At 47.7% G+C, this 15,184-nt stretch overlaps 1 protein-coding gene across 1 annotated transcript in view; it reads right to left on the reverse strand.

Annotated features, from left to right (window-relative positions):
• Positions 1-15,184, reverse strand: part of RBFOX2 (RNA binding fox-1 homolog 2) — a gene marked incomplete at both ends in the record, with an annotated part of 157,413 nt that overhangs the window by 51,575 nt on the left and 90,654 nt on the right. The window contains one exon of the mRNA XM_079546770.1: positions 331-555. Within this exon, the coding sequence (XP_079402896.1) occupies positions 331-555 (225 nt within the window). The remainder of the gene's footprint in view (positions 1-330; positions 556-15,184) is intronic.

Below are 15,184 nucleotides of genomic sequence, written 5' to 3' on the forward strand. Positions count from 1 at the left end.
TAGAACTTGCCTCCACCACATTCATGTGAACCATGTACCAATTGACTCAAGGTAATTCATCTTTCTAGGAAAGACTTGTCTTTGGACAGCACCACCGTGGTAAAAGCACCACGATCTCAGGTGCAGTTGCAGGCATTTATTTACAAGGGAAACACACAGAAGGGGAAAGATGAGAACGCAGCAATGAATCATCAGAACCCCTGGCTTTTTGCCATTCTCTCCTTTCCAAGCCTAGGACTTTCTGCACACTTGAGCAACAGGCAGCCACCTCCTGCACAGCCGCCCGTTCCAGAGGCACCGTTCTGCTGCCCCGCGCTTTTCCGTACTTACTGCGAGAGATCCGTTCTGCGTGCTGGCTGTGGTCGTGCTCTGCTCGCCGTGCGGCTGCGTGCTCCCGTAGAGCGTCAGATTGTGCTCGCTGGTCTGGCCTGCATAGTCCTGAGTGTGTGGCACCCCGTACTCTGTGGGAATCCCGTTCTGTGGGGGTGGCGGAAATGGGATTGTGGTGAATGGCTGCACCATTGCATCAGGAGTTGCTGCTGGCTCCTGGTTACCCTGGAGAAAGGAGAAAGCAGTTTTATCACACCACAGAAGACGGATAGATGTATCAGCCTGAGAAATCATCCACAATCACACATATGTTTCGCACGGTTCATGCAAATATCCCATTCGCTTCCACAGTCTGCTATTTTCTTCTCTATTGGGCCTTGCTCCGCTGAGTCATCACATTGGTTTTTAATCACACTTGGGCAACTTTCTCACTTCTGGGTGGCACATGGAGAACCATCTATGGGGTTTGCAACTTGCTCACACCTGAAATCTCATGAAAATGCTTCACATGCGGTAAGGCATTATTTTGAAAGGGTAGAGAGGCTCTGGAGCTTGAGAATGGGAATGGAAGCACACAGAAGAGCAGGGTGCTAGGTCCATCTCCTCCAGCCCCATCTTCACAGCTCTGCACCCAGGCACACAGTGCTTAAGGGCACACTGTTGCATTACAGCAAGAGAAAGAAGCACACATCTGTGCAGCAGCCCCTTCCCCTGTGTTGGCAGCGATGAGCACCAAGCACAGGTGCAGCTTTTAGCACACCAACTGCACAACCCAGAAACAGCCAGCTGACTGTGCAAAATATATCCCCAGAAGACATCTCATCCTACTACTCCTGAAAAAACCCCGGCAGCAAACCCAAAGCCTGCAGCACTGCAGGGCTGTCGTGGAGGGGGCAGGAGGGAGCTGGGGGTGACCTTCACGAGCCACCCGGGTGAAGGACAAGCGTCTCAACATTGAAACCCAGCCCTGGGAAGCCCAGCCTGCTGCACTGCTCCTACTGCCACAGCAGCAAAACCCACAGAGAAGATTTATGAGAGCACGGCTGTTTGATTTATGTGCGTGTCAACAGACTAATCCTGATTTTAAATTTTGGCTGCTGTTCCAGCCCCTGGTCCTCCCCCTCAAAGCCCAGAGGTACACCAGCATGCTTAAACCAAGGGAGGAAAAGGGAGAGGGAGCTTGTCCTACAGACAGGAGACGCAGAGGGGAAATTACCGAGCAATCTTCAGCAGAGAGCGCACAGACCTCCCGCTCCTTTCCTCTGCCTGCAACCGTCCCTTCCCAGCCTAGATGACAGCCACAACCTCACTGCTCCTTCAGGTGTCGGCCCAGTCCCCAGCCTGCTCGGTCTGCCCAGTGCTCGGCCTGCCTGCCCAGGGCCACGTTTCCTGGAAGAGTTGGCTTTGCTCCTCAGATTAGGGCTGATCCTACTTCATTTGTGCTTACTCTGTCTCCTGCCCAGTCCCAGCAGTGGGGAGCTACAGGCAGCCTCATCTGTGCTCAAAATCTGAGGCTCTCAGATGTGCTACCAGCACTTTGTTATACCCAATCTCTAGCATGCTTCCATACAGCTCAGGTCTGCCTGTTTCTTTCATTTTAATCATAGCTTAACATCAACCGTTTAACACTGGATCCAAATACTAAACTGTCTGCGTTTTTGTTTGCTTGGGTTTTATTGCTGGTCTTCTTTTTTTTTATTTTAATTTCATTTCAAGAACTGCTACAACAACCCCTGGGAAGATGCCACAGCAGAAACTATTTCCAATCTTCTTAGAGCAAACCAGACTCACAAGCCCATGGCACCCGATAGGAGGAAGAGAACGTTAATTAGCCACCAACAAAACTTATTGTGCCTTCTCCCCAACAGTGTGGCGTTGCTCCCTAAAGGACGTACTCCAGCATTTTGTTTAATCTCACCCCTCGACTGCTTAAAATGCCAGCCCACAAACCTCGTATCACTGTATTTCCAACGTTCCCCCTCCCTCGGTTAACACTGCACCCCTTCTAGTTTAAATGCTTTTCAACCTTCAAAAATTTTCTCTCCCTTCTTCAATTATCTACAAGTGTTTGAAGGATGAAAAATGCTATCTCTCTCTCTCTCTCCCCCCTATTTCTTGTGGTGTTTTGATAACACATTTATTTTAAGCTTAATCACATCTCACAAGCCAAAACAGCCTGACAACTTTATTTATTACTTCTCTCTGACCTTCCTAAGATTTTTAAATAAGGGATTTTTAGTGCAGAATGGAGTGTTTTAATACCATTCTAACTTCAGGGATTTTTTTTTCTAATCTCATATTTATAATAATATTAAATATACTAAAATGCAGAAATCACGCCCCAGGTTATCAGTAAATCTATTGCTACTATGCTTGCCCAGCTTTCCCTATCCAAAGGAGTACCTGTATTTGAAATTATTTTTCCTCTAGCTGTGATTACTTACACATTTCCTGTCTAATTACTTTTTAACATTTTTATTTCCTTCACTGCTTCCTTCCTGCCCCCACTCATGTCTATGAAGGGAACTCCTAATGTGTTCCCCGCAGCTTTCATGGTGTACTGATACCCCCCCTCTTCTGCCACTCTGCCCAATTTCAGCATTCACCCAACGCTTTGTATTTTCAAGAACACGCACAAAAAAATCCCATTTATGTTCCAACACAAAACCTGCACTCCTTTCCCTACCTCCAACCCTTTGCAGAAGGTCCTGCAGTCAGAAGCGCTGATTTTCCCACATCCCAAGAGATACGAAGCGCTTCAACAAAACCCTCAGTGAAGGCATGCAGGAGGGAGACGCAACCAAGAGAGCCGAGCTGAAAGTATTTTGTCTATCCTGTCTCAACGACATGCCTCCCTGCACCACCAGCACTGCCTGATTTAGCTCGTGAACCTCTCAGCATCATGACTCAACATCGACAGACTGAGATGAATATGTCAAAGAGTAGTCACCATCCCCAAACGCACGCACAGATGCCATCGCGGGACAAAGAAAGCTCAGCTGCAGTTCCCACTAATTACTGCTGTTATCAACTTGTGCGATAGCATAAAATGAACCTAATTAACGTCCAGGCTCGGACAGACTCTTTTCGCAGCCACAACACGAGATGGATGGTGGTCTCCAGGAAGGAAGCCTGAGGGACACCCAGCTGCAGGAACAATTTTGGCAGCTCCAGGTTAGCAGATATGAATTCATACTACCACTAGCTGCCATCCCATGCCTACCAAGCAAGGATGGGCTGTTCAACACAACCATAACTCAGAACAATTAACCGAACGTACACCCCTCAGAAAGGGAAAAAGCCTCAGTACGACACAGTAACTGACAGTTCAAAGAAAACCAGAAACCCCTACGTTGTATACTCACTCAGCTCTCAGGCTCCCACAGGAAGCACTCACACAGAAGGCAGGGATTCAGAGCAGCTGCCTTCCTACCGAGCTCTGACACCGGTCTCACCAGCACACCCTGCCCAGCGCACCAGCAGGACACGGGACACCAGCCTGGGCTCCCAAACCTCCAGAGCTACGGCCGTGCCTCGAGGTGTCAGCTTCCCTTCTTTGGGCTGTGGTTTCACCTGCAGCTCATCCCACGCTTTGTTTGCAAAAACAATTCAGCTAAGCCAGCGAGAAATCCTAAACAGGGACACGTTTTTAAGAGCTGATGCACACGTACCTTAATTAACGAGCTCTGCGGCTCCAAGCTACGCAGCCAGGCGAGACGCAAACAGACGTAGCGGAACCTCGGTACCTCGCAGAGGGGAGGAAGCCAGGGATGCCTCAACCAGCACAACGTGGTTCCGCAAACGCGATTTCGGATGAATTCTTTCAGCAGACAGCAGGTGGTGATCCAAGATCACGGCACCGAGCGCGAGCACAAAAACATGCACAAAGGCCTCCCACTTCCATAAAGCTGTCAGCTAACAAAGATCAGTTTATTTTGTGAGGGGCTGGTTTTGTTTCGTGCGCTGGAGAAACGAGTGTAATTAGAGAGACGTGAAAGGAGCCTCAGAGTGAAGTGACTGTGGATCCCTTCTCTATTGGCATGCCAGAATTTGTATAGATAGCAAAGAGGAACAGATTAAAACGGCAATTCTGGTAAAACTGACCTGGTGCAATTTCTGCATGGACAATTCCATGTGAAGTGCCATAAGCTCTGCGTTGTCCGCTACCTTATGAAGAGCCATGAGCTTCAGAGGAAGGCGCAAGGCAATGCTATCGTACGTACACATCAAATAACCTCTCCAAAGTACTCTTCAGCTTTGGAAACCCCCATGCACTGCAATAGATAGAGCACAGGGGGGGGCCAGCCCACTGTTGACAGGTTTGCCTTCGCCATGCCTGTGTTATTAAGCCTGGGAAGGGCTGCCTCCCATCTAGCTGCAGGCAATTAAGGTGTTTGTGACAACCGCTGTGCTCTCGGCTACGGCTGTTTGCTCTCTGCACAGCCCTAATCCCTTCCGTAAATAGCAAAAGCTGCTCCTAGGTCCAATCTGCAGAGGCAACAGCTCAACCTGGAGCCATTGCCCAGCCCACGCTGCCCCTGATCAGGACACAGGAACTCTCACCATTCCCCTCTGACTGGGTCACAGCTGGGCCAGGGGGAGCAGAGCGCACCCTCCCCAGGCTCCTGGCACTGAGGTCCCAGCCTCCAGGCACACGCCGCCTCCACCCTCTGTGAGCCTTTTCAGCATGTATCCCAGAAAAAAAAGGGGAAAAAAAAAGAGGAAAAAAGACTTGCTTTTTATTGTCAGGTTAGTTTTGTTCCCAGCTGAGAGCGTTGAAACATCTTGGCAAAGGGCGAGGAGAGCAGGAGCCAGAACAGTGAGGGGGTGGAAGAGCGGGGAGGGAAGGGCTAGGGGACATCAGTGGTTCTCACAGACCCTGGAACTGAAGCTATGATCTTTCAAAATTGTCCTTTCAGGTCATGAAAACATTCAAAAATAAGCAATGTGTATGGAATGATTAGTGATGGCTTTTTACCTCCCCACATCCCGCTAAACGCTGACCCAGCCACGTGAATTCCTCAGGTACCTGAGAACACCACACAAGCTCTTTACCTCCACTTTCCACATCATGGCCATTTCATTCCTGTTCAGTTTCTGAAGAGTTTTACAACTTTGGGTCTTTGCTCTCTATCAATCAGCCCTTTAGCACCTATCATATAGGCAAAAAAAAAATCTATGGAAGGAAAGTTGAGAGATGGAAAGGATGTACAAAGCTAAAAGGAAGGGAAATAGAAAGCAGAGAAAGAAGAATGAAAATAGACAAGTGTCCTAGAAAGCAGACATGATTTCCCCACAAGTGTTACTTACTGATTATAACCCCCCAGGGACAGTAAAAAACAACTCCGAGTACAGTTACTACAGAACCATCCCCTGGTAGCTCTCTGCACAAACCTTTGCTGAGCCCAAGGGTGCATGGCCCTAACCCCACACCCACACCTCAAAAGGCACTGCTGTGGCTCCAGGGCACAGTGTTGGCATGCCTGTCTGTTGACCCAGATGGATAAAATCAACCCCTCTTCCCTTGGTGCAGATTGATCATAAATGCACTTGGAGGAAGATCACAATAATGGAGGGTTTGGGATTTGATTTACAACACTCTGGGGATTTCAACCCTTACATCCAATAGCAATTCCTCCTTCGCCCTCCCAGAAATAATGCTCTACCAACAGGTAGTTTTGCAAGAGTTTGGTGGAGTTTTATGTCAGTTTTGTTAAAAGCTGACAGGCTCACATTCACGTGTTTTTTTGAATTTAAACTTCAAGCAATCATTTTAAGGATGCTCTTTTTCAATTGGCTCAACTTTAGCCTAACTGAGCTGACCTTCCACTAAAATAGCTGCCTGCACACAGACAGGCACACATCTAACCATTTAAAGGCATGTTTCCTCCAACTTCCTGGAGCAAGCTTGCACTGATTATCTAATCTTCTCCTTCCTTTTCCTTGATATGTAAAGCAAGGGAAGAGTAAGTTATCTTCCAATATACACTATCATTCCAGGCCACCAAAAACTGTTCTGTAAAAGAAAACAGCTGGCTTTCTTGCCTTTTTTTTTAATGCATTTAAGTACTTTTTTTTTTTTTTTTTTCTTTTTTTAATAGATAAGTTCAAACCTCACTTTTATAGGAAAAGAAAAAAGAAAATTACAGTCTCATCTTATTGCACTACCCCGGAAGCACTCACTCACCCCAACACAGCCATTTCTCCTAGCACTATACAGCAGAGCTATGCTGGCTTGCCAGCCTGAAACGTACCCACTGGCTTTCAGGTTTTAATACTGATTTACTGCTCTTGAAATCTACATTATTCCCTCTTAAAAAAAAAAAAAAAAAAAAAAAAACACTAAAAAAGTGAAATGTTGCTGGCAATTAAGGCATCCTACCAAATGCTTTCAATCAATTCACACTCTCTGGGGTTGATTAGGAAGAGAAATGTGCTTCATGAGACCCCATCAAGGCCTCAACATCTGTTTCCATTCCACATTAGAAATGAAACTACCTCTGAACATTATAGGGAAGAGGGGGGGCTGAGGATGAAGGAGAAAGGTCACCAAGATGGATGCTTCCTAAGCAGAAAAGCCAGCAGGCAAATGAAAGGCCAGGCTCACATTTTCACTCTAGACCGGTCCTTTAGCATCTGCCCTGGCAGTGTTCTTCCCAGCTCTGCAATCCCCTGAATGAATATTTTCCATTTGGCATTCATTGTCAATGTTCTTGGGAGAGAGATTTCTGCAAGGCGACCAGCTTTCAACAAATCAGTACGAAAGCACAGCCTAGAATGTGCTGCATCCAGTCATACACACTAATCCAACAGGCACCCGGCACGGTGGAAGCGCCCCCATACGAGTGAGATTACTTCACTGTTCAGCGAAGAGGGTTAGGTTTCTTCTTCTGAACCAGAATTGAAATGAACCTCAGCTAAAACACAGTGCTCTGCAGATGTGTCACGTATGTTTAATCCAAGCTAACTGCCATCAGCTTTGCAGCGGATTAGCAAACTGATCACACTCGCACCAGTGTGGATTCCCACACTGGGAGGCAGCGATAGCGGGGAAGAAGAGCAGTATTGGCTGGGCTGGGAGCGGCCTGCGTCTGCAGTGGCTATAATGCAGCACAGTGCTGGTTTACTACCTGTCCCAACTGCTAACCAGCAGCTTGTATGTTCCACTCAGGAATAAGTGCTGCATAACACGGAAATGTCTATAGGGAAGAAAATCCCACAGTAGCCCTCCGGCAGGATGTCAGGGCAATTCTACAGTCAGATAGCAGCTTTGTTTTGAGGAAGATGGCAGCTCTCCAGGTGATGCTGTATTTACGAAAACCAGCATCTTTCTCCCCAGACCTGATCAGGGACCTGGGCTGGACGGAGCGGCAGCCATTCCCACTCATCCACAGCCTTGCTCTGTGGAAGGGCTGTCTCCCAGTATCCGCAAGCACATCACCAAACCACACTGCATGAAGGGTTATTCCTGAAGCTTCGGAAATTAGACTTCATTCCTGAAAAGTTAAACCCTTAAGAAGCTCATTCAGCTCCTTTTAGAGATTTGTATCTACGTTGGTCAGAGGAATTTTTCAAAGCCCTTACTACGTGACATACCTATCTGCAATACTCTTCCAGATCTCTCTCTAATACCTGGTGCTCTTCTAGGAAGGGTTTTGAAGATGGCTTCTGGCATACAGCTTCCCCCTCAGTGGCAGGAGATGTGTGATGGTGCTGCTCTAAGCTGGCTTAGCTAGAGGATGGACAACCAGGGAGAAAATTTAAACCTCAAAGCCCAGCCAGTCATCTCCATTGGTATCACGCAAGCCCCTTCTGTCCCCCCATTCTCACCAGCCAGTGCTAGCCCTCCACTCCTGCCTGCCCGATTCCAGCTCCTCCCAGAAAAGCTGCCAATTGAGGAGGAGGAAGGGAGAAAAATGCAGGGAAGGCGAGCACATCTGGAATCAATTGGGAAAGCTCTGAATGCCTCGGAAAGAACTGCAGAGCTGGCAGAAAGCAGAGCAAGAAGTCGCGCTTTCAGACGTGACTATGGAGCAAAGGTGGAGGACGAGACGTATGCAGCATACTGAAACAATACCAGAGCTCCTCCTGAGGTTTTCTATTTGTTTTTTTTTTTTTCCTCCCCTCCTTTTATGCAGGCAGCTAAATCTCCCAGCCCTGTCACTGCTGCCGGCCCATTGCGGGGACGGCCACAATTCAGCGCTGAACAGACGGGCTCTGATGCACACAGCTCCAGCCAAGGCAAACGAGACTCATCTGTGACTCAAGTGCCAGGGTAACAAAGCAACAATATTATAATCAATCTGCTGTCGGGGTGCGGTGGGGAGGAAATCTGTGACTTGGCATATGCTCCAGAACAGAAATTTGACAGTTTAAAAACGCAGACTCCTTCCCACAATAACTTTCCGTTCCAGTAACGCGTTCTATGTTCTGTTACTTATTTGTTCCAAGATGAGTTTTCCATTTTCAAGGAAGGTTCCTTTATGTATCCTGGAAAGCAGGGATGCTGGAAAGGAACAGGGGGGTCACTAAGAAACAACTCACCAGAGCAACAGCCTGGTGAAAGGCACGAGTAACATCATTTGGGCATGTTACCACCAAGTAGGAAATGGGAGCAGTATCACTTTAGCACGTGGCCCTGGGCAGGTAAGAAACGGGGTACACACTTCCATATGCACATTTTTAAAAAGGGAATTAAAAAAAAAATTAAACAGGAAAAAGCTACAAAAGTGACCACAAACCCAAACCGAAACGTGGCTACACGCTGGAAAAACTTGAAAGCCCCAATCTATTTTTCTTACTGTTAAAAAAAAATTAAGTGCCAACTGATCATTTGGTGAAAGTATATTAATGGTTATGGGAAAAAAAAACAACAACAAAAACCAAACAATGGGCAACGGGCACTAATAGTATTTAATCTAATGAGCAAAGGCATCAAGAAAACCAATAGCTGGAGCTAATAAATTCAGCTCTGGTAGAACACACCATTTTATTCTGCGTACTGATTTTCTAAGTGGTAGTCATGAAGTTGGCCGCTGAGAAGAATTCAGTCCTCTCCTCGTGCCTTGAGAGCTCTGCTGAGAGCGCTCCCTGATTCAAAGCAGGGGCATCAGGGTGAGGCATAAGGGCCTACAAGGCAGACGTGGCCAGAAGACTACGTAAAGGATGATCCGTAGGAACACGCTCTGGAAAGCTAGGAAAAGTTGGTGGAAATCAATGTGCAAAGGAAAGCAGGTGAGACTGAGCGGCAGGCACGTTTATCAGTACAACGGCTCAGTCTCTCTGAGAGGAACAAGCCGCCGAGAAGCACGGCTGCAGCTCTGTGTACCAGCTGCTGTGATAAACTATCCACCAGCCTCGGAAGAAGTGACTCCGCTTCCTTCCCCGGCTGCTGCGAGATCCAGCCGTGTCACGGCCACAAGTTAGCCTGAACAATAGCCTTCTGTTCAACCACAAACCGAGGCGGCCCGCCTTGGATCAGCCCAAGCAGGACGCCCACTGCAGGAGGAGGCTGCAGCATATGGCCGGGGCGGGCAGGCGGGGGACCATTCTTCCTGCACAGCCCGCGGATACGCCACATTAACTGCGGTTGGAACGCACCTGAAAGCTGCTTTATCCCAGAACAAGAGGTGCTGCCGACATGTAACATATTATTGCCAAAACCTGCTTTGCTTATGCTTAACTTCCAGAATGTCCCAATGTAAGCTAGCATAATAGGTGTTTATTTACATGCCGCGCATGGCAGGTATCTCAGGAAAGATGACCCCTCTGCCTGCTTCTAAGCCCTTACAAAGCCTCCTTCCCCTCCAGGCCTTCCAGCTAAGGTGTGTTTACCGAATTCCTGTTGCAGCCAGCAACCAGCTCAGGCTTCTCCTGCGCATGGCCCTCCTGCGCCTCACCAGCGTGGCAACGCCTTGAGCATTCAGTTTAACAGCAGAAAGGCAACGAATATTCTGAATAAACTAAATCGTTTCTTACTGGCAGCCACACTTTTAAGCTGCTATATATTACTGAAGCTGAATCGATAGACTTAAAAGTTCAATTGATAGATGAGCTTCTCATTTTGATGACATGCCCGCCAGCACCTGCAGCTCCATTAGTGTGTCACTATGCACATTCCCACGACATTCACCCCTTGGTGGCCCTCAGCAACCTCCACCTCTATAGCAGTGTCTACCAGCTTGCTTCTATCCCCAGAAGAGCAGAAAAGAGACTACAGAGGACCAAAATCCATCCTGCCAGCCAGCTCCCTCCTACCCACATCACCAGGATGCAGAAAGCCTCAGGATGTGGGCTTGGAGAAGAGCACCAGCATCTGGCAGCCAGGAGCAGCACCCTGCACCCAAACCAAGGAGCAAGCCTTTGGCACAAAGAGAAAACAGCAGAGACGCACGCCTGGCTGCTTCTGTCAATCTGTGGCAGAGGGGGAATGCCCAGTATTCTTTTTTTTTTTTTAAAATATATATATTTTTAATCATATTACTGAGAGGAAATGCCGAGGACTGCTGCAGTCCCTGTCCCTTGGGGCTCTGCTGCTGCCATCCGGCTGTGCTGCCTTTGCAGCAATGAATATTTAAACAGGGCAATAAATATTTCAGAGCACATCCATCCCGATGAGAAGTCTATTAGAATAAGAGAGAGGACACAAACATGCAGGGCCATGGCCGCTCCCTGCTCTGCCCCGACCACATCCCCTCTCTCCAGCCCTCAAAAGGCACCTGAACACCTCAAATATTCATGAGCACAGCTCCCATTACTGTCCAAACACACTAAATAACACAAAAAGGTAAAAAGGTGCTCCACTTTCCAGCAAGGTGTGCTTCCACCTCTCCCGGGGCCATTGGCTCTGGGGTGCAGCGATCACACGCTGGGAGAATCTGCTTTATGCCCCCATAGTACACCTTGAGAGTGCAACAAAAAACAAAAATCACTAAACCTAAAATCTCAGTGCCTGGCGGAGCAAAGAAGTGTGAAAGCCCATATCTTTCCCCCACAGCTCCTCTCCTTCATTTAAGTGGTGCAGTCACGCTGGTGTTTCTCAGTCGCGAGCAGCTCTGCTTGGCTCTCTGCAGGATGCTAGCAGATGCACAGAACTTTGCCATCACTGGAATGAAGAAAATTGGCTAGAAAACAGGTTTAGGACACAGAAGAAAATGCTTTCATTTAATCAGCTGTCATCTGCATGTCATTCAAGTTAAGGGGGGGCTATTTTGACTAGCACAGTGCTAGAAGCTTGGTTCTTCTTTTTTTTTTTTTAATCATGTCCATAAAGAAACCTTAAGAAAAATGTTCAGGGAGAAACACAAGTTTTGAAGGAAATCAAAATCCCATATAAGACACTTGGGGCTCTGATATGCAAGATTCCAAACAAAACAAAAGGCCATGCTCAGAACTGGATTCTCATACTAGCCTCCAGTGCTTCCCTTCCCAGATTCACAAGACATACAACACTGAATGATCACATAACAGACAGGGAAGCTTCAGAAAGATTAATTAAGCCTGCCTTGTACAAAGGTTGGATATTAGGAAAAACTTCTTCCCAGGAAGAATGGTGCTGCAGTGGCACAGGCTGCCCAGAGAGGTGGTGGGGTCACCATCCCTGGAGGTGTTCCAGAACCGTGTGGATGTGGCACTGAGGACATGGTCAGTGGGCATGGTGGGGATGGCTGATGGTTGGACTGGGTGATCTTAGAGGTCTTCTCCAACTTTAATCACTCTGTGAAGGGGAAGCCAAGAAGACACACTCACAAGGGACAGCCAAAGGGTTTACCTAAGCAAGGGACAAGACTGGTCTCCCACAGCCCAGAAGTGACCGGCACTGGGCCCTCTCCTTTCTAGGGACATGCTTCCATTGCTTTGAAGGTCACTATTGGGTTTTAACTGCACACAGAAACAGCCTTGATGGATATCATTAAGCTTCCCACTGTGCTGCAGAGCCTCACGATACTTCCATGTGGGCTTTTCCCCTTGACCAAGGCAGCACCCAACAGCTGCGCAAGGCTGCTCAGGAAAGCCAGCTTCGTATTCATGAAATTCTTCTCACTGCCCTACACTCCTGCAGAAACTGGCTTCAAAATGAAGTACTGAGCTGTCAAATGGCAAAACTTCTCTACAGATAGTATTTCAAGGAGCAGTCAGATCAATCAATTGCTGCCTCCCTCCACGCCTTCTGGATCACAGCTCCTGGAATACCAGCAGCAGCACCACCAAAAAGATGCTGTTTATATTAAAAATATAAAATAGCAATCACAGCAGTGTAGTCCAGAGAGTGACAACAATCCCGCTGCTTCGCCAGCAGTCAGTGCCAGGATTTTACAATTCTGCTCCCAGTCACCACCACAACTGGCCTCCGTATCACTGAAAATGAAAAAGGATCCAGTAAGAAGCCAGACCCAGCCTGGCCCTGAAAAAACACCTCATGCTTTTCTATCCTATTAAGGGACCTCACGCACAATGTAAGCAAAATACACTGGAAGCTAAGCAATTACCTCACTGAGTAGTTTAGAGCAGGAGCCACCATTTTGCAGCAGACATCAAAATAACGAGAGCTCCTCTGCTGACAGTGCAGCTGCGGATTACTCCCGTGATGGGCCGTATACCAGCACCAGCACACTGAGGTGGAAAGAAGGCATCCAACCCAGGCAAGAAAGAAAAGATAAAGTTCACTAAAATACGAAAAGAAAAACGTGAGGAAGGAAAACAACATTTAATCCCATAGCTCCCAAGGACCTCTCATGACTCAGAAAATAAATGTAAACAGATGAAGAATTTAATTTGGATCATATCAGCCCTAATGGCACGCAAATGGCAGAGCAGGCACCCTGGGGAGAGGGAGGGAGAGATTTGCCATAGATCAGGTTACTATCACTGACAGCTGACCTAAAACATCACAAGATCTCAGCAGGCTTTGCCAACAACTTTCAAAGGTGCAACCTCCTTCTTTAAGAGATGAGATGTGAAACACTTAATTTCGTACCTGAGAGCAAGGAGGAAGGAGATCCTGGAGCACGAGTGCATAACTGCTCAAGATGATAATCCTCTTTGCTTCAGAAGGAGGACAATTAACTGAAAGCAAGAAATAAGCTAAAGCGAACCATTTCTTTCAAGATGTAAAAGTTTTAAGCCAAAGCAACGAGAACATCAGGAACTGGAATTGTTCTTGCTGGTATGAAAGCACTGCGTGGCATAGGGGCAGGCAGTTGCTATGCCCCACAAACACGTGCCTTCGAAACAGAGCGACCAAACACACTTGTTCCTCGGGAAGCTGGAGACCCAGCCGGCTGGACGGACTCCACACAGTCATTCCCCCAGCTGGGCCAGCACAGCCCGTGGACATGCTCCATCACTGTCAAACTTCAGAAACATTCTTCAGTTTCTCCAGAACAACCTTCAGCACTTAGTTTTAACTTTATCTTGTCTGAGCTTCTCTGTTTTGCTGAAAGTGACAGGGTAGGCAATGCTGACAACTTGCAGGCCTAGCCAGGTGCCGAACAGATCACTGCTCCAATTCACACTGCTGTTCTGCAAGATCCTCTCCAGCTCCATGTAACCATGCCGGTAAAGCTCATTTGTCTGCTACTAAATCTGCACTGAGAGCTGATGTTCAAAAGTGGCCAATGACAGTGTCATTAATACCTATAGCAGCCAGCGTATTGTTCCATAAAGTCCTTTGCTTTCCTGCATCTTCGAAACACACTAGGAGATTAAACAGGCAGGCCAGTACACATGAAAAAACTCCTTCAAATCCAGAAATTAAACTACAGTGTTTATTCAAGAGAGCAATACTCCAAAAATCATTTAAGATGAACATGTGATGACAACCTATCAGTGTTAGCACTTTCCCTAGCATGCCTAAGATGCAAAGCCTTTCCAGAACCCCAGAATTCCCTACCACAGTGTAACCAGGACTACTTTCACATTACAGCCATGATCGATTTTTGGTGACCACAGAGGGAACAGCATCAGCAACTGCACTGCTCTGTGCTCTGCTTCTGCTGGAATCACTGCAGGAACCAATGGACTCAGGAAGGTGGATCAGATGCAGTTAAGGGCAACTCCTAAACCACTTCTGCTGCACGGCTGCAGGCAGCCCAGCCACACGCTCACACTTTGGCAGTGTGAGCCAGGAGGCCCAGCATGCTCTGCATGTCAATCACAGGAGGTTCCTTTCTGCCACCGACTTACTTTCTCCAAGCCTGAGGTCAGACAGCATCTCAGAACAACTGTATGGCAAGGCACTGAGTCTCACAGCCAATCTAGAGCCCTACTGCACTTCAGAAAACACTCCACCCCTTGATAACCTATGTAGAAGAGTGAATTTTACCTCCCTTCATGCTCCTTCAAGATATTAAGAAATTACTATTAGCCAGCTCCAGCTGTCCTTCCCCTCCACGTGACACATCAAGCAGCTCAGAGCGTCAGTGTCTCTCTCTGGCTTTCTGGTTGTGCTTTATGCAGCAGAGAGGCCTCATGGCTTCTATCTGATGGAACGGGAGTGGGCCTGGCACGCATTCTCCCCGGCGAACTGGAGCCCTCAGCCCCCAGCACAGCCCTCCTTGCTTCTGTACCACACTCACTGTAACTCCCGCAGCTCGTTGTCAGAGCTAATTAAGAGTATTGCTAACAGCAAAAAAGGAAAAAAAAAGAAGTCCTGAGAAATCACATTTGAGCCAAAAGCTGGGGGACAGTTACACTACTGCCTCTGCTGCCTCCTCACAGAGGGCTGATTTTTGGGGGCCCCTCATTGTGGCCAAAGCTGCTATCAGTCTGCCTAACGCTACAGTTTCAGAGTTGATGGAAAACACAGCTCAGAGATCCTTAATCTGATGTAACATGATTTATTTAAGTTCGTCTC

This window comes from Tetrao urogallus (genome assembly GCF_951394365.1).
Source record: "Tetrao urogallus genome assembly, chromosome: 1".
NCBI lineage: Eukaryota > Metazoa > Chordata > Aves > Galliformes > Phasianidae > Tetrao > Tetrao urogallus.